The sequence below is a fragment of the Procambarus clarkii genome, chromosome 54 (assembly GCF_040958095.1).
Source record: "Procambarus clarkii isolate CNS0578487 chromosome 54, FALCON_Pclarkii_2.0, whole genome shotgun sequence".
NCBI classification, from domain to species: Eukaryota; Metazoa; Arthropoda; class Malacostraca; order Decapoda; family Cambaridae; genus Procambarus; species Procambarus clarkii.
This window is the reverse complement of record NC_091203.1, coordinates 28,868,251-28,888,204: the sequence shown is the minus strand read 5'-3', so window position 1 is coordinate 28,888,204 and position 19,954 is coordinate 28,868,251. Positions and strand designations below refer to the sequence as shown.

The 19,954-nt window shown below is 38.3% G+C and overlaps 1 protein-coding gene across 2 annotated transcripts in view; it reads right to left on the bottom strand.

Annotated features, from left to right (window-relative positions):
- Window positions 1–14,837: 14,837 nt before the first annotated feature.
- LOC123746931 (uncharacterized) overlaps window positions 14,838–19,954 on the bottom strand; it is a 41,817-nt gene continuing 36,700 nt past the window's right edge. For both annotated transcript variants that reach the window (XM_069305219.1, XM_069305220.1), the window contains exons 4-6: window positions 19,828–19,905; window positions 19,466–19,698; window positions 14,838–19,226 (exon numbers count right to left, since the gene is read on the bottom strand). In XM_069305219.1, coding sequence (XP_069161320.1) covers window positions 15,985–18,222 — 2,238 coding nt within the window. In that variant the 5' untranslated portion in view covers window positions 18,223–19,226; window positions 19,466–19,698; window positions 19,828–19,905 and the 3' untranslated portion in view covers window positions 14,838–15,984. The remainder of the gene's footprint in view (window positions 19,227–19,465; window positions 19,699–19,827; window positions 19,906–19,954) is intronic.

The window sequence follows — 19,954 nt, the reverse complement described above, 5'->3', positions numbered from 1 at the left end:
AGGGACTAGGAAGCCACCATTTAATCCACATTTTTGGAAAATAATATATGATTCAAAGGTGAGATTGATATATGTTATGAAAATATGAAAAAGACACCCTGGGCTATTTTCCGGCATTGAAAAAAAATCGAAAAATACCCTATGCTATGCCCGTCCGGCAGCAAAAGAAAATAGAGAATACCCCCTATGCTATGACCGTCCATGCAGAAATATGGATACCCCCCTGCGCCTATGCCCGTCTTTCAAAAAAATCAAAACGGACGGGCATAGGGGCCTTTCCTACTTATATATATATATATATATATATATATATATATATATATATATATATATACATTTGAGTGAGGTGGATGGGGTGAGGTGGCATTAATAGGGTATTAATTTCATCAACACAAGACAGAACAAGAAGTGGCATTAATAGGGTATTAATTTCATCAACACAAGACAGAACACGAAACAATGGGTATTGAATAGAAGTGTTTGTAGAAAGCCTATTGGTCCATATTTCTTGATGCTTCTATATTGGAGCGGAGTCTTGAGGTGGGTAGAATATAGTTGTGCATTAATTGGCTGTTGATTGCTGGTGTTGACTTCTTGATGTGTAGTGCCTCGCAAACGTCAAGCCGCCTGCTATCGCTGTATCTATCGATAATTTCTGTGTTGTTTACTAGGATTTCTCTGGCGATGGTTTGGTTGTGGGAAGAGATTATATGTTCCTTAATGGAGCCCTGTTGCTTATGCATCGTTAAACGCCTAGAAAGAGATGTTGTTGTCTTGCCTATATACTGGGTTTTTTGGAGCTTACAGTCCCCAAGAGGGCATTTGAAGGCATAGACGACGTTAGTCTCTTTTAAAGCGTTCTGTTTTGTGTCTGGAGAGTTTCTCATGAGTAGGCTGGCCGTTTTTCTGGTTTTATAGTAAATCGTCAGTTGTATCCTCTGATTTTTGTCTGTAGGGATAACGTTTCTATTAACAATATCTTTCAGGACCCTTTCCTCCGTTTTATGAGCTGTGGAAAAGAAGTTCCTGTAAAATAGTCTAATAGGGGGTATAGGTGTTGTGTTTTATATATATATATATATATATATATATATATATATATATATATATATATATATATATATATATATAAATATATATATATATATATATATATATATATATATATATATATATATATATATATATATATATATTGGTGTATACTAGCAGCAGGTTTTCTTTCAAACATGTTTCATTGAATATGACCACATATTCTGTATTTATTATTTTCTGGTTTAGGGCTTCTATCCCTCTATTTTCTTAGCATCAGGGCTTAGTTGAAATAGGAGTTCTCCAAAACTCATTTTCGTACTTTTAAGGTGAAGAAAAGAAGTGATTTACTATAGAATGTATTACACTTATTTATACAATTTGCAAAGTGTATAAATAAGTGTAATACATTCTATAGTAAATCACTTCTTTTCTTTACCTTAAAAGTACGAAAATGAGTTTTGGAGAACTCCTATTTCAACTAAGCCCTGATGCTAAGAAAATAGTTAGAGGGACAGAAGCCCTAAACCAGAAAATAATAAATACAGAATATGCAGTCATATTCAATGATATATATATATATATATATATATATATATATATATATATATATATATATATATATATATATATATATATATATATATATATATCGTACCTAGTAGCCAGAACGCACTTCTCAGCCTACTATGCAAGGCCCGATTTGCCTAATAAGCCAAGTTTTCATGAATTATTTATTTTTCGACTACCTAACCTACCTAACCTAACCTAACTTTTTCGGCTACCTAACCTAACCTAACCTATAAAGATAGGTTAGGTTAGGTTAGGTAGGGTTGGTTAGGTTCGGTCAAATATCTACGTTAATTTTAACTAAAATAAAAAAAAATGACCTCATACATAATGAAATGGGTAGCTTTATCATTTCATAAGAAAAAAAATTGAGAAAATATATTAATTCAGGAAAACTTGGCTTATTAGGCAAATCAGGCCTTGCATAGTAGGCTGAGAAGTGCGTTCTGGCTACTAGGTACGACATATATATTTATATATATATATATATATATATATATATATATATATATATATATATATATATATATATATATATATATATAAATATAAAACTGAAAACTCACACCCCAGAAGTGACTCGAACCCATACTGCCTGGAGCACTCTGCTGGCGTAAAGGATCCCTTAACCGCTCGACCAACACGATCGGACAAAGGAGGATGGTAGCTGAGGCTATTTCCATCCCCCCGCCGGCACTCAATTAGTAATCTTGGGCATGGTATTTTATCAAATCACCTCATTCTTTTGGGGCACACGTGAGTAACACAAATGCGAACAAGCCTGAATGGTCCCCAGGACTATATGCAACTGAAAACTCACACCCCAGAGGAGACTCGAACCCATACTGCCAGAAGCACTCTGCTGGCGTACAGGATCCCTTAACCACCGACCAATACGACCGGACAAAAGAGGATGGTAGCTGAGGCTAATTCCATCCCCTCGCCGCACTCGGTTGGTAATCTTGGGCATGGTATTTTATCACATATACTCTACTATATATATTATATATATATATATATATATATATATATATATATATATATATATATATATATATATATATTTATATATATTGGTGTATACTGGCAGCAGGTTTTCTTTCAAACATGTTTCATTGAATATGACCGCATATTCTGTATTTATTATTTTCTGGTTTAGGGCTTCTATCCCTCTAACTATTTTCTTAGCATCAGGGCTTAATTGAAATAGGAGTTCTCCAAAACTCATTTTCGTACTTTTAAGGTGAAGAAAAGAAGTGATTTACTATAGAGTGTATTACACTTATTTGTATAATTTGCACGACGTTTCGAACCTCCATGGTTCATTCTCAAGTGAACAATCTTACAATACTAGTTGATTTTATACCCGCATTAGGTCAGGTGATAATACAATGAAGGTGAAAAACATGGGGGGATACATAAGGGATAAACATAGGGGCTGCAGAAGGCTTATTGGCCCATACAAGGCATCTCCTATCTAAACACAAAGATTAATCCAGTGTAATTGGCCAATTACACTGGATTAATCTTTGTGTTTAGATAGGAGATGCCTCGTATGGGCCAATAAGCCTTCTGCAGCCCCTATGTTTATCCCTTATGTATCCCCCCATGTTTTTCACCTTCATTGTATTATCACCTGACCTAATGCGGGTATAAAATCAACTAGTATTGTAAGATTGTTCACTTGAGAATGAACCATGGAGGTTCGAAACGTCGTGCAAATTATACAAATAAGTGTAATACACTCTATAGTAAATCACTTCTTTTCTTCACCTTAAAAGTACGAAAATGAGTTTTGGAGAACTCCTATTTCAATTAAGCCCTGATGCTAAGAAAATAGTTAGAGGGATAGAAGCCCTAAACCAGAAAATAATAAATACAGAATATGCGGTCATATTCAATGAAACATTTATATATATATATATATATATATATATATATATATATATATATATATATATATATATATATATATATATATATATATATATATATATATATAAGGAAACTACTCCAAGCTTGTACTAAAGAGGCACCCTTCTTGAGCCTGGATGGGCACATGTATAAGCAAGTAGATGGGGTCGCCATGGGTTCTCCCCTAGGTGTCCTGTTTGCAAACTTCTACATGGGTACCATCGAGCAAAAAGTCTTAGTCGACATGAACTTGAAACCGGCCATATACTGCAGGTATGTTGACGACATTTTTACACAGGTACCTGATGTCAGACATCTGCAGGAGCTGAAGGAGGCATTTGAGCAGAGTTCCGGGGTGCGTTTCACTTACGAGATGGAAAAGGATGGGAAGCTGCCCTTTCTAGATGTAACAGTCATGGAAAAGAGCGGAGGTTTCCACACTGCAGTCTACACTAAGGAAACGAACACAGGAATGTGCCTAAATGCCAACAGCGACTGCCCAGACAGGTACAAGAGGAGTGTTGTTAACGCATATGTCGACCGTGATCTCAGCCACAGCTCAGAATGGAAGCAAGTCGACGAAGAACTCTGTAGGGTAAGGCAGGTCCTAGTCAACAACGGCTTCTCCAATGGTTTCGTCGAAGACATCATAAGAAGGAAAGTGAAACGCCTTGCAACCTCTGAAGAGACAACTAACACAACACCTATACCCCCTGTTAAACTATTTTACAGGAACTTCTTTTCCACAGCTCATAAAACGGAGGAAAGGGTCCTGAAAGATATTGTTAATAGAAACGTTATCCCTACAGACAAAAATCAGAGGATACAACTGACGATTTACTATAAAACCAGAAAAACGGCCAATCTACTCATGAGAAACTCTCCAGACACAAAGCAGAATGCTTTAAAAGAGACCAACGTCGTCTATGCCTTCAAATGCCCTCTTGGGGACTGTAAGCTCCAAAAAAAACAGTAAAATTCGTGTTAGAATTATTAATCTTACTTTTTCGGTCATATTTAATAATATATGTCTACAGGAAAGACTGCTACCAAAATATACTAATATATATATATATATATATATATATATATATATATATATATATATATATATATATATATATATATATATATATATATATATATATATATATATATGTCGTAACTAGTAGCCAGAACGCACTTCTCAGCCTACTATGCAAGGCCCGATTTGCCTAATAAGCCAAGTTTTCATGAATTAATGTTTTTTCGACTACCTTACCTACCTAACCTAACCTAACCTAACTTTTTCTGCTACCTAACCCACCCTAACCTATAAAGTTAGGTTAGGTAGGGTTGGTTAGGTTCGGTCATATATCTACGTTAATTTTAACTCCAATAAAAAAATTGACCTGATAGATAATGAAATGGGTAGCTTTATCATTTCATAAGAAAAAAAATTAGAGAAAATATATTAATTCAAGAAAACTTGGCTTATTAGACAAATCGGGCCTTGCATAGTAGGCTGAGAAGTGCATTCTGGCTACTAGGTACGACATATATATATATATATATATATATATATATATATATATATATATATATATATATATATATATATATATATATATATATATATGTCGTACCTAGTAGCCAGAACTCAATTCTATGCCTACTATGCAAGGCCCGATTTGCCTAATAAGCCAAGTTTACATGAATTAATTGTTTTTCGACCACCTAACCTACCTAACCTAACGTTTTTGGCTACCTAACCTAACCTAACCTATAAAGATAGGTTAGGTTAGGTTAGGTAGGGTTGGTTAGGTTCGGTCATATATCTACGTTAATTTTAACTCCAATAAAAAAAACTGACCTAATACATAATGAAATGGTTAGCTTTATCATTTCATAAGAAAAAAATTAGAGAAAATATATTAATTCAGGAAAACTTGGCTTATTAGGCAAATCGGGCCTTGCATAGTAGGCTGATAAGTGCGTTCTGGCTACTAGGTACGACATATATATATATATATATATATATATATATATATATATATATATATATATATATATATATATATATATATATATATATATATATATATATGTCGTACCTAGTAGCCAGAACTCACTTCTCAGCCTACTATTCAAGGCCCGATTTGCCTAATAAGCCAAGTATTCCTGAATTAATATATTTACTATAATTTTTTTCTTATGAAATGATAAAGCAACCCTTTTCTCTATGTATGAGGTCAATTTTTTTTTATTGGAGTTAAAATTAACGTAGATATATGACCGAACCTAACCAACCCTACCTAACCTAACCTAACCTGTATTTATAGGTAAGGTTAGGTTAGGTAGCCAAAAAAAGCTAGGTTAGGTTAGGTTAGGTAGGTTAGGTAGACGAAAAAACATTAATTCATGAAAACTTGGCTTATTAGGCAAATCGGGCCTTGAATAGTAGGCTTAGAAGTGCGTTCTGGCTATTAGGTACGACATATATATATATGTCGTACCTAGTAGCAAAAACGCTCTTCTCAGCCTACTGTGCATGGCCCGATTTGCCTAATAAGCCAAGTTTTCATGAATTAATTGTTTTTCGACAACCTAACCTACCAAACCTAACCTAACCTAACTTTTTCGGTTACCTAACCTAACCTACAAAGATAGGTTAGGTTAGGTTAGGTAGGGTTGGTTAGGTTAAGTCATATATCTACGTTAATTTTAACTCCAATAAAAAAAATTGACCTCATAATAATGAAATGGGTAGCTTTATCATTTCATAAGAAAAAAAATAGAGAAAATATATTAATTCAGGAAAACTTGCCTTATTAGGTAAATCGGGCCTTGCATAGTAGGCTGAGAAGTGCGTTCTGGCTACTAGGTATGACATATATATATATATATATATATATATATATATATATATATATATATATATATATATATATATATATATATGCGAACAAGCCTGAATGGTCCCAAGGAATATATGCAACTGAAAACTCATTCCCCAGAAGTGACTAGAACCCACACTGCCAGGAGCAACGCAACTGGTATGTACAGGAAGCCTTTAACCGCTTGACCATCACGACCGGACAAAAGGAAGTGATAGCCGAAGCTATATGAACCACTTCCCTGCCGGCACTCGGATAGTTATCTTGGGCATAGCATTTTATCAAATCACCTCATTCTTTGGGGCAGACGTGAGGAATACAAATGCGAACAGGCCTGAATGGTCCCCAGGACTATATACAACTGAAAACTCACATCCCAGAAGTGACTCGAACCCATACTGCCAGGAGCAACTCAACTGGTATGTACAGGACGCCTTAAACCGCTTGACCTTGCCTATCTGCAAGGGTGCCAATTTTGAACGAAATCGGTCGACGTCAAGCTCAGCTACAAGTGGCTAAACTTTGATCTTATATTACTCAGGTAAGTAATTTACAACTTCAAGGGATTTCAGTTTTCATTTATTAATCAATTTACATGCAAATTACACCTTATGTGTATAGTTTGAGCTTCTACAATACTACGTAGACACTTTAGTCCAAAATTCATTTATTGATTTTATAAATATTTATAAACATCGTATATTGCATATTTTTGGGAGGGAAACTTTGAAAAATTGTATTATTGCACTAAACACTTTTTTGATAAAACTGCTACTAGAAATCCTTTATTATATGCTAATGTGATATCTGAGTCTTATAGAAATGATTTTAGTTGAAACATGTGTTCCCTGAAATGTTTTGAAAATGTTGAAAATTCATTGCATAATACGTTGTGTATTTTTCTTCTCCCTTTCTATTTAGGGTGTGATGCCGAAACTTGGACCATTTGCAGCCTTTTCCATTTACATTTAGTAAATAAAGTTTTAACAAAATTGAACAACTATTACTTTCTCCGTAATATGACCCCAGCGAGACGATGAAAAAACACCAGTAAGTTTTCCCCCTAATCAGTCAACTTCCCTTTCAATGGGTATTAGTGGAAATATTTGTAGTCATATAGAGATTACATACTATTAATTTCACAGAGTGGACAAATCCACAAGGGCCGTGACGAGGATTCGAACCTGTGTCCGGAGTAGTGAAATATGTGACTAGAACCGCGCGCACCAGCTGCCAGGTGGCACTCCGTGAGTGTCACCTGACAGGTGGCACGCAGGTGTCTAGTCACACAGGGTTTTTGGGGGATTTTCCCGGAAGTTTGGCGCGTGTCAGACGCGTGTGAGCATCCTGTGTTTGGGTAAGTGGTCATGAAAGAGAGTAAGTTATGTTGATGAGTGCCAGGTGGTGCGCGCGCGGTCGTCGTCGCAGCGCGGGTGTCTAGTCACAGGGGTTTGGGATGGGAATTTCCCGGAAGTTTGGCGCGTGTCGGAGGTGGTCTTGAGTGGCGGGTGAGCAGGTGCAGCCCCTCGCTCTAGACACAAAGGGAATTTCTGGGAAGACGTATGAAAATACAAGGATAAGAGTGTAATATGAGGAAGGAGATTGTCATAGACTTAATGATAATAGTTTGATGATCGTGAGTAGAGGATGAGAGGGGAACCAGCACAGTGGATATGTTGTTTGGGGAGGGGTGAGGGGGGGAGAGAGAGGAGAACCCCCATACCTGAGAGGAAGGCCTGGACGTCCATTAGCTTCCTCCTTCAGGAAGTCGTAAGTGCGAGAGGAGGGTATGAGAGAGCACCCTCCTGCGGAAGTGACCCATTTCGTCTTAAAGGGTTTTCAATGTTCATCCCACGGCGGGTCCTCATACACTGTGGATCCGTTAAGGAGGGGCGAGGTACATACTCCTACCGACAGACAGACCAGCACCAGCCAACCATCAATCACTCCCACCCCTCATCCCCACCCGCTCCCATACCATCAACCATTGTTCTGTGCAAAACCTTTTAGTATGCGTAAGCTATATCGTAACATGATCAACATGGTGAGAGCAATAACGAGGGAAAAGTAAACACATTATATAAATTTATTTCTTTATTAAACACTTAAGCGATTTACAACGATAATAATAATAATAATAATAATAATAATAATAAGACTTCTTCTTGGTGGTTTAGCTAGTAGACGGATGTAGAAAGGCTTTCATTCAGTCCATCGATCCTTCCCGACACGCTAGTCAATCAGTCAATCTGTAGAAAGGGGAAAAGGTTATAAGTTTTGTTGTTGTCAATGTTGTAAACATAAATACAGACATTATTATGTTCATCATTCAATCCTAACATAAAGTATTACTCACCGCACTATCATCCTAGTCAACTTCGTCACACAGCGTTTCACACTCAGCATCACTACCGTTTAAGCAGAATGTTTGCTTACACACAGGCATTTTCATCTGAGCGTAATTGAATTTCAACACTTTTTCATCATTCTTGCGAAAATGACCATATTTAAACGCTTCATCAAAGTGAAGCAGGGCGGCCTCTAAGCCTAGTCTGCAAAAATGATATGCAAAATAAACGGCGTAATTCCCACAGAAGTAACTATTCAAGGATTGAATCCTTTTCTTCATAATATATAGGGTATAGTCTTGGAAGTAAGACATAAACTCTTGGAAATATCTTGAATAAGATCCTATTGCAGGATTGGCATAGCTGTCTAGTATAACTATCTCACTTCTACCTTCATCCTTATTTGCATAGAATGTTATCCAATGACCCATTTTATTACGAGAACCCGAGTCCAGAGTGTTCATTATGACACCACAGGTCTTTTTTTATGTATTTTTGTCAGTATTTTCCGTACGTCATCAGCTAGGAAACATCCTAGATAGTCCACCTTATCACCTAAATTACTTCTGATAGCCTCATTTATTTCCAAACAATTCATATTAGTATTTTATCCTCGCGTATCGCAAATAACGCGACGATCCGCGTTAATGCTGATCACACCTGTTGTAGACCCGTAAACTAGAATGACTTTATTTCTAGCTACTCCGCGTTTAAATTCCAAAGCGATCCTCAGATTACCACTTTTTTCAATCGGTATGGTGTCATCTATATCCTCGGGTTGTAAATTAAAGGCCAGTATGGTTCCACCATTCACATGTGTCATAAGATAATATATTGTCTTTATCGAAGCCTAAGGCTTGTAATGCTGTGTAATACAACTTGGCGCAGTTATGAGGGAAGTCACACCCAATATTGACAATATTAGTGCTATTCTGGGATATTAATACTTTACTAAGCTCGCAGTTTTCCAAATAAAGCGGGTTGCGATTATATGCACCAGACACGCCCTCCATATCAAGGATGATCATATATAAATGTTCTGGTATAACAGTCCCCCACGGCTGGTCCATTGTTATAGAGCGTTGACCTGTGCCCAATATATACGTTTTGTATAAAGTTTTATTAAAAGTATACGTAATAGGAGAGTTGTTCTGCACCATGGCTTTATTAATGGCTACTAATCCTTCAGGGTATGGCAATACCCGATCCACCCATAGTCGTGTAGACTTGATATTATATTTAAAATTAGCGTGTTCATTATCGCTGAGTATAAGCCACTTATCAGGTTGAAGTTCGAGCCTCACCCTGATGTCCACATTATCCAAAACGTATTCACTAATGGATGTGACATCCAGCATTAGTTTAAAACATGTATTCACGCCACTCGTTTTCATATCAGTCATCCGTTGCTTCTCACTAGCCGAGGCATTAGTGAAATAACCAGCTTCAATTTTACCAGGATCGACTCGGTTAAAAAACTGTGACAGTTTATCATAGCGGTTAGCCTTACACCAAGAAATCGTAGATAATAACTTTACGTATGACCAGAATGAGAATAATGAGCTGGTTTCAACTACTGTTTCGTTTAAATACACAATAGCGGATTTGAATAGAGTTTGCGATAATCCATTCACCAACGATGCGTTTTTAGCATCTAAAGGCGTTATTCCATCTTCTTCGGTTAGATCAATAGTCAACTCCAAAGCTATAGATGATAAATCCACCAGTTGACCATTCACTCCCTTGATGATGAATTCCAGATAAGTGTCTGTAAACTTATTATTGACCCCAGAATTCACAGGTAATACATCCACCGTTTGTCTGCTGGCGATTGTTGATTCTACCAAACGAGGGGAGAATACTTTAGGAAAGGCTTCACTAACAGCAGCTGTATAATGTTCTAATGGCACCTGGAGGCCCAGAGCGTTATATCCGGCCATGTTCGCGCTTTAGACAACACCAACCGAGTGAGAAGAAGTTATGACAACACATCATTATATTTCGCTTTAGTAAAATGTTTGATGTTTACTAATTTTTTTGTTTGTTTATTCTTTTTCTGCACTCTTCCAACCTATCATTTGCTTCCCCACTCCTTTCAATGTTTCAACTCCGCGTTTCTTAAGAGATTGTTTGAAAGTTTGTTTGTCATTATTAATATCGTCTAGTACGTTCTGCCCCAAGCTAAGCGCAGCCGGGGCCAGAGTCCTCATGATAAAGGGCGCTGCTCGACGCGCTATCCCGCTTAAAAAGGAAAATATTCCTCCTCCTCGCGTATAACGTCTACTGCTGTTGAAAATCCGTATATCATCAGTCCCCCCACCTCTAGGAGGGGTTAACAGAATGTATAATTCCTCAACAGAGGGAGGAATAAAGTGGACACGCATTTCTCCGCTTGTTTTAGACGAATGAGGAGTGGGGGGAAAGCATTGGTGTTATATACCTCCTGCAACGGGGCGTACATGCAAGACTGCTATGGTGCACCCACCTTCATCGAAATGTATTGGGTTACCATCTTGATCCCTAATAGTGATGCTGACGCTATCTATCATGTTAGTGTTAAGACGCACATATAGTTTTTTATTGTTGCTGTTATCACTTCCATTTAGGGAGATTACATCCAAAATATTTACAGACTGGTTTCCATATCTAGTAGAAGAGATTCTATCGCAATAAACACACAGAATATCAACTCCTCCTCTAGGCATTGGCGGGAATAGACATGTGTTAACTACACTCGAGGCGTACTGACGTTTTGCGAATATGTCATATTCTATTTCTGGAACTACGCCCAACACTTTCCCAAAAGCAGTTCCAAATGATAATGTAACTCTACTGATGTTTTTATGCCCCGTTGCAGAGCTAATATTCTCATCACTAATCACAGTAGTGAACTTGTTTCGATTGGAGGAAGAATCATATTTAATAAAATGCGTTCCATATTTAGCTGAAAATTGTTTTAATGACTTTCCTAAAAAACTCAGTTTAGCATTACTTGAAAATATGGCCTCGATTTCTGTATTAATCGTGGTATTAATTTCTTTTATAGTTCCGGCTAAAACATCAGATGATAATAAATGCTTTGAATGCATGTATTTCCCCTCGCTCACTTTCTCATACGTAACGCCTACACGTATATATGCCTCGGGATTATCACGCTTAATAACGTAATGTGAAGTGGGGAGGAGTAATTTTTGTAGACACATTTCATAACTCCTCCTGGGATCTAATTCTAGCTGGTTAAGCAATCGATTTTGGAAAGATGCGGGGATGTTATTGGGGAATAAATGCGCATCTGATACGCTGGTGGCGTATATCACGTGAGTGTCCATCGCTCTTTCTCATTAGACAGCTTTTTGTCTAGTAAAGCCATCTACACATTACACGCTCATTTATATACACTCACCTGTTAATATACGATCCAGGAAGCATTCCTTTTACTGTGAGGATCAATCTTGACAGTTGCCTTTCTCTTAACAGATGGAGGCTCATACACTTGACTGCTTGCCGTAGTATTACGGAATAAATCTCGCGATGTAGATGTTAGTGTGAAAAACAGTTGAGCAATGGGGAGTTTATCCGGTAAAAAAACAGATTTAAGCACAGTCATTTTATGTATAATGTCATTAATTATATGTATGCCAGATACTGGAGCCAATACATTTCCATTCAGATCCCAACGAACGATTCCGGTAGCATCATAATGGTTTAGCAAGGATCTTGCATATTCGTGATCTCTCACTTTCAACTTCAAATCTATTAAATGTTTTATGGAAGGGTTGGTATGCAGCTGAGGAGGAGGAGGTGGTTTGACAGTAAGATGACGAGCAACCGCTTTCACAGTGGGGTAAGCAGGGCTGTGTGCAGCTTTCCGGTTGTCCACTATTTTACGCGGTACGAGATAAAAGGCTTTCATTTTACTTACTTACTTACTGAACAACCGTGTAATTAAACTAGCCGCAATCGGTAAAATAATGGATAAAATACTGCCTCCTCGTTTGCTGGTTAATATCTGTTTCTTAGTTGACACAGAAGGTTTCTTACAGGCTAGTGACCGAATAAGCAATTTATATTTTTTCAACTTTTTAACGACCTTGTCAGGCACGGGCAATTTTTTTTTTTAAAAAGTTATTAAAAATTTCTGATAAACAATTTATATGTGGTTTCTTCAATTTTTCAATCAACTGCTTTCTCGAGGAATACTGAAGTTTTGATAATAGTTGGATCAATTCCTTGTATTTATAAACTAAGGGCTTCTTCATTATAAATGTAATATCTCAGCAGCATCAATCCATTGATCGAATGATCGATCATAACCTGCATACCGAACTTAATACTGTAGTTTGCCAGAGACTCTGCGTTGTCCCAATACCTTCTCAATATTAAAGGTTTGAGGCAACTGTGTTGGTGTTAATTCTTGTTTATAGAAGCCACCATCAATTTCTTCCCCATTCAGATCTTTTAGAAAGTATAAAGGGATGTGTTGTCTCCGATCAATACGTGTAACTGTAAAGATCTCTCGGGTGTTCTGCTGCTTAAACCCTTTCTTAAACTTGGAAATGCGATCAGATAGCGTGATGCGTACTGTATCACCAACACTCAATCGTGGAATGACAGCTCTCTTTGATTTGCTCGGGCTTTTATACATTAAATCAAATTGTTTGGCGTGTTCGCTGGGCGAGGATAGAGCGTGCACCTCCTCAGGTGTCTTCCCCTTCAATCCTCTGTGTGGGGTTAAATTATATGTTTTCACAATATCCGGTAGAGCCTGCATGTATTTTAAAGTGTTGTGCGCCGTCATAAACTTGTAAAGTTTACCTTTTAAACTACGTATGAACCGCTCAGCGATTGAAGCTTTAGTCTCGTGAGAAAATACACTATATAACCGTACTTTCCTTGCTGCCAGCATTTTTTTCATAGTGCGTTATAAAATTCTCCACCTCGATCAGAATTAATTTTGCGCACTCCCTGAGAATGAGGTGAATCTAGAATTAAAGCTAGAGCATTAGTGGTGCTTTTCCCATCCTTAGCGCGTAAGGGTACTACTTGGGCGTACCTGGAGAAAATATCTACGCATACGAGTAAATATTTCACTCCGTCATTATGTTTGTCCAATAAACTCATCTCGGCTAAGTCTATAGCTTGAAATAGTCGTGGTTTAGGGCTTAACACCCGACGCCGCGGGAATTTATGCGGTTGTAAATAATGCAACGTATAGGAGTCAGAGCTTTTCAGATAGTCCTTTACATCGGCTAGAGTTATACTAGAGTTAATTAATTTGGCGGCCTTATACAATCTCTGTACCCCTCCAAGCCCTCCGCTAGATGAGGGATCGTTATATACTCGTTCCAGTACATCTTTCTTGCTTACCATTGGTAAACTATCTCATAGGGCGGTTCGTGAACAATATTACCGCGTAATGTTATCGTAGATGGAGTGTTCGAGCCCAGATCTACTAGCAAATAGCCGTAGGGCTGGCTAATAACTTGCTTATATAACTCTACAAATTTCTTTGAATCCACTTTCCCAAATATTTGTCGTCCGAGTGTTTCAATTTGTGACAGATCTCGTGATTTAACCAATATGAAATGAGAAGCATTTAAACTAATATTCCTAGAATATTTACCAGGAAAAAATATATTTTGTGTAATCAATATGACGGAAACAGTGAAATGTCTGCCCCTAGTAAACATGTCTGATACGATTTTTGAATTCGCAGACTCTGTAAAAAGGTCATCGTAGATTACTAAGATATGCGAGTCATTATCTACTCGCTCTTCCACAGGATCAATAATGGTTGAATGCTCGATCAGCTTCCCTTTAATTTGTGGATCTGATCGTAATTCAGAGTAACCTCCTCCGCATATGATTATTGAGGAGAACTTGTGTTGATACTTCCTTACAAGTTTACTGCACAAGTAGTATTTTCCGCTGTTTGAATAACCAGCAATAATAACACGAGATGGTTCTCTGAAAATATCTAGATGTTCCGCATGGATTATATCATAGGAACTGTCCATGATTAATGCTTCGTTAAGACTGCTAAAACTAAGGAACTGAGGTGGTATTTATACAAACATAGTCATTTACAGGTGTTTATTCACATATTTTATGTACAGCAACATCATTTTTAAAACTAAACATAGTTCTTACAGTTCACAAACAATGATATTAAACAGCATAGTTCTTACAGTTCACAAACAATAATATTAAACATCATATTTTTTAAACTAATCATAGTTCTTACAGTTCACAAACAATAATATTAAACATCCTATTCATTTAGTATACAAAGTTCTAGTCATATGAGGCATCCATCTTAATACTAGCTAACAATTGTACAACATAAAATCTAGCGAGGGTTGAATAGTTTCTGAGCTGTAGCATCGCGTTTGCTCCAGGGACGGAATATTGGGTAGAGTCTCTGTGCTTGCTCTACTTCCCCCTCCTCCATAATCACTTCTTCCATCTCCTCCTCCTCCTCTCCCACTTCTACATCCATCTCATCATCATCATTGTTATTGGGAATATCAGGATGACCATACGCTAGGGACTGTGTGGGGCTTAAAATGTAGCGTTTATCGTCAAATGCTGACAATCCTCTGCAGGTACTGCGACATGTACAAATCTTTCCTTGCACGTTGCGTATAGATCTCGACACATACCTGATTGAAGTGTTTGTTTCAAGAGTGTGTTGAAACGAGTCATGTGAGAGTTTCTCTTGTAGATGGTATGGTACGCCCTTACACTTACAAGTGTGCTCCCCATCATGAGTGGTGAACGAATATGTTTTAGGTCTGAGAGCAATTAACTGGTTAATAATCTTAGAGCCTATTTCAGACTTGAGCAATCCTAGTTCACCTTCTCGCGCTTTAGAGTAGGATGGATGTGTGACATTAAAATTGCTAAAATCCATACAGTCGAAGAGAGGAGACTTATTCAACTCTTCAAACACATCCCGACAGTCCAGTTTAATGATGAAAGAGTCTGTGTCTGTATATAACAGACTCGCTTTATCCCCATACGCAGGTTTGACAACATCATACCAGAACTCATAGAGTCGCCTCTTAGCAATTTGAAGTATATGGTAACCCAGATACGTAGGAGTGTTGACTAGGAGAGACTTCTGCTTGATAGTACATATCACACGATCCTTACTTAACAAAAGACTCCGCTTGAAGAATGGGTTTCGAGCATGTTTCAGGAAATGACTACGATCTGTGACCAAATAGTGTTTGTTCCCATATTTAGATACATCTGTGAGACTCTTTCCATATATAGAGTTTGATACGAGTTTGAAAGCCTTTTTTTATCGCGCATTTGGTACTGGCTCGTTCACGAACATTGGTTTCAATGAAGTCTTTAAGGTAACTCTCCTGCTCGAATTCGTAGATGTCGTGAACTTTAGCTACTTCTAATCCAATGCGCATGAGCAACTGTAACAAGTCCAGACTAACGAGGTAGTCTTTCTGAGGAAGATGAGAAGCGATTAATTTAGTGTTGTTTTTAGGCAGTCCACGACTTTCTTCTGTAAGAATATTCTTACTGTAGGGTGAAATGTGTTCCTCAGTAATGCATGTATGTGAAAGAACTAGGGGCAGTTCATCTGTATACCTAGCCACCTCAGGTCGGACCTGCAGTGTATCACACAACACCCAATATCCCTTGGACCCATCACATGGGATATTCTCCAAACCTTGCTCCAGCAGTACGTCACGCTCATCATGTGTCAGTTTCCGAATCCCACCACGAGGGAGCAGTTCAGTCATACACGCCCCGTAAAGACTATTAAAATCTAAGTAAATGATGTAGCTACTATCTTCCCCTAGATCTAAGCCTGTGTGCCTGTTCTCCACATTCGTGTACTGTCTCGTTACACTGGTGAACCCACCTCGGAGATTCCGACGAAGTAAATCATATAACATTGGGTCTGACACAACATCAAGTTGAACTTTCGATTTAAGCAAGAACGCATCCCAAGCAAATGAGGGTAAAGAAATGTAGTGTGAAATGTCTAATTTGTAGAGAGCAAGCATGGTGTCTCGCCAGACTGTGAACACATCAGCTAGCAATCCTGTGTCCACTTTGAGGTAAAGGAGTAGATACTCCCCTATGTTGCGACATTTAGCCAAATCAAAAATTTCTAAGGCTTGTTTATAATCTGTTTCTGACAACTCTTCGTCTTTTAGTGTATTGTAAAACTTATCACGAGAAGGGAGTTGTGGTTCATCTAACACAGACATAGAGGATAAATAATCATAGCAGAATGATTGTTTACCCGTGAGCAGTTTTGGGATGGCCGCTTTATTTACCCCTTTTAACATAGCCAAAGTGAATGTGGTAGGTTTCCCACTATCGATGTGATCCTTGGCTATTCTTCCTAGCGAGCCGTTGAGAAGGGCTAAACTATCCAAAAATCTTAAGTTGTTCACATCAACTTTCATAAATTTAAATCCATCCTTGGCTAATATATCTATTTCACTTCCTGGTCTATCTCTCATCTCGTTTAAGATTACTCCTAAATCATAGGAAGCGTTGTGTGAAAATGTGTATAGGAACTTGTATGAATTTATACATTGCAAATTACATCTATCACAGTAAGCTGCTTGATAATTGTGGAATCTTACTGTGTGGTCGTGATGACGGACTTTGATTACATCTCCGTTAAAAGGTAGATCACAGAGTTCACAGGCTGTTTTTGTCTCAAATATTGCCTGCTGTTGCTGCGACATGTGAAGTTCATAGGATACTAACCCCTTCTTGATTCGTGCCCATGACGCTTCTAGCGTGGTTATAAAGTGATTGGCCGCATCTTTACCCAAATAGGTATCTTTCTCAACAATATTCTTCTGTCTGTCAACGATAATGAACGCATACGCCACTGCGTTGTGACGTGTTTCTATCATTCCCTTAGGGTTCGAGCGGTCTAGCATGCACTCAAAGTCATAAAAGCACATGTGACTAGGACCATATCCCCGTCCATAGTTACGGAAAGTAATCTTCCTCTCTGGTGGGTAGAATTTGAGAGTTTGATGTACTTTGCATGTACTTTCATGACTCTGCATGCTATCTGCTGGGAGTGATATCAAACAACAGTGACAGAAGCTGTGATGACTTGGGATTAGATCTCCATGACCTCGCATATTACGTACATATTGGTTAAAATCCTTAATTAATACTAAGTGTTGAGCTTCCAACATCAACAATGGTATGACATCTGTATATCCTCCTCTTCCTTTCCTAGCTAGTGTAATGTAGTGCCTCTGTTGTCGTCTAGCATTTTCATCTCTTTCTAGCGAATAGATGAATATACTGACTTTATTCATTTTCTCTACCTTGTGAATATCCTCAAACGTCACTGCAGAATTGACATCAGCTGGCCATTTCATGTGTCTGAGACACCAACTAGCATTCACAGATCTAGCGCGAATATTATCTAGATGCATCCCATTAGCTAAACATTTATAAGCTGCAACACACTGCATAAGGCAAATATCAGCCTCTCCCTCTGGATTGAAAACCAATTTTTTCCCACGCACGCCTTCAGGATAGTCTACATGCGAGCCTAATCTTATCGGATGTTCTATCTGACCACAGTTAATGTAAAACCCGGTGAGCCGCTCAACCAAGACATTGGACCCTTCCTTCGCTTCCAGATACTGGGATATTTTCTCTGTCAATTCATCAGCCCAAAAATCAATAAGAGTTTCTACTTCCTCTAGAGTAATTCTTCGCCCCTCACCTCGTATGGGAAAGCCATCGTTATTTATAGGATCCAATAGATTATCCTCCCCGTCTTGTTGTACATTTAAATTCTGCACAATTAGAGTGACGTCTGGGTAAATTAGGAGGAATGGGTGTTGTGGAGAGAAGAGGGCGCGTATCTCATTAATGAAAAAATCCCTGTATGTTCTCAGATATACTCCTGGGGAGGTGTTAACATGTTCTGGTATGGAGAATGAAAGCCAGACATAACTGCCGTTATAGTTATCAATTCGATCCAGCAGCTGAGGTTGAATTTCTAGAGCAGGTGGAGGAGAGGGGGGAAGAGGTGGCTGGGGTGATGGGATAGGGCTGGGAGGGGTGGGGGGTGGTGATAACCCACCCCCTCCGAGATGAATGGGTGAGACCGCTGGGTCAGCTATTACGCCAGATGGTGCTAACAAGTCAGAATTGACAGACGCTGGCGGGTCAAGGTCACGGTCTGCTGAGCTGTCGTCTGAGTCACTGTCTGAGATGAAAATGGTACGATTCTCACCACTGCTGCTGCTGTTGCTGCTGATGCTGCTGCTGCTGTTGTTGTCATAGCTGTCGCTGATTGATTGGGGTATGGGGCTGGGGGAGGAACGGGGGGTTGAGTGAGGGCGTGAACGAGTCCTCCCCTCCCTGTGAGAGCCGGAAGTGGCCACTGCCCGCCCTGCTGTGCCACTCTCACAGCCACTGCTGCAGCTGTCGCTGGATGCCAAATCTATGCACAGCGGTGTGTCGTCTGTAAAAAAAAAGAAAAACATATTATCTCTAGAAAGAATGAAGCATATATATCTCTAGAAAGAATGAAAGCGTATATATATATATATATATATATATATATATATATATATATATATATATATATATATATATATATATATATATATATATATATATATATATTATGAGGCTAGGGAACAGACTAGTGGGAATTAATATGTTTAGGAAATAGACTGAAATCAGACAGTAATAACTTACTTATGTCATGGTGAAGGGGTTGAGCAGGTGAGTGGGTATGAATTCATAACATCTGTTAACAGGGGGCGATACGGTCTCGTAGCCCTCCATCTGGCGGGGTGGCTGACCTTGATGAAGGAGCTGTGACTCCTGGCGAGTGAGATGTGCTCTCCTTAGCTCAGTGTGTGAAGAATGGGATATAGGCTCGATGACGTTGTTCTGTTCACTCCGTCGATTGAGGTATGGATTATAACCTGAAATGGAACAAATGATATTCAGCACGGGTGAATGGGGAAAAAAATATGTTTATTATTATGCATGTGTGATCACCTGCAACTGGATGAAATACAGATAGGAGAAGTATATTTTTATATGCTACCTACGTTTATGTGAAGTTTCATTCCGACGATGACCTCCTCGCGGGGTGGGTGAGCAATAAGGACACTTCACGGTTTTGTAAACTGAAATTGGACAGAACATATTTAACTGTGTGGAATGTAATAGCCTGAA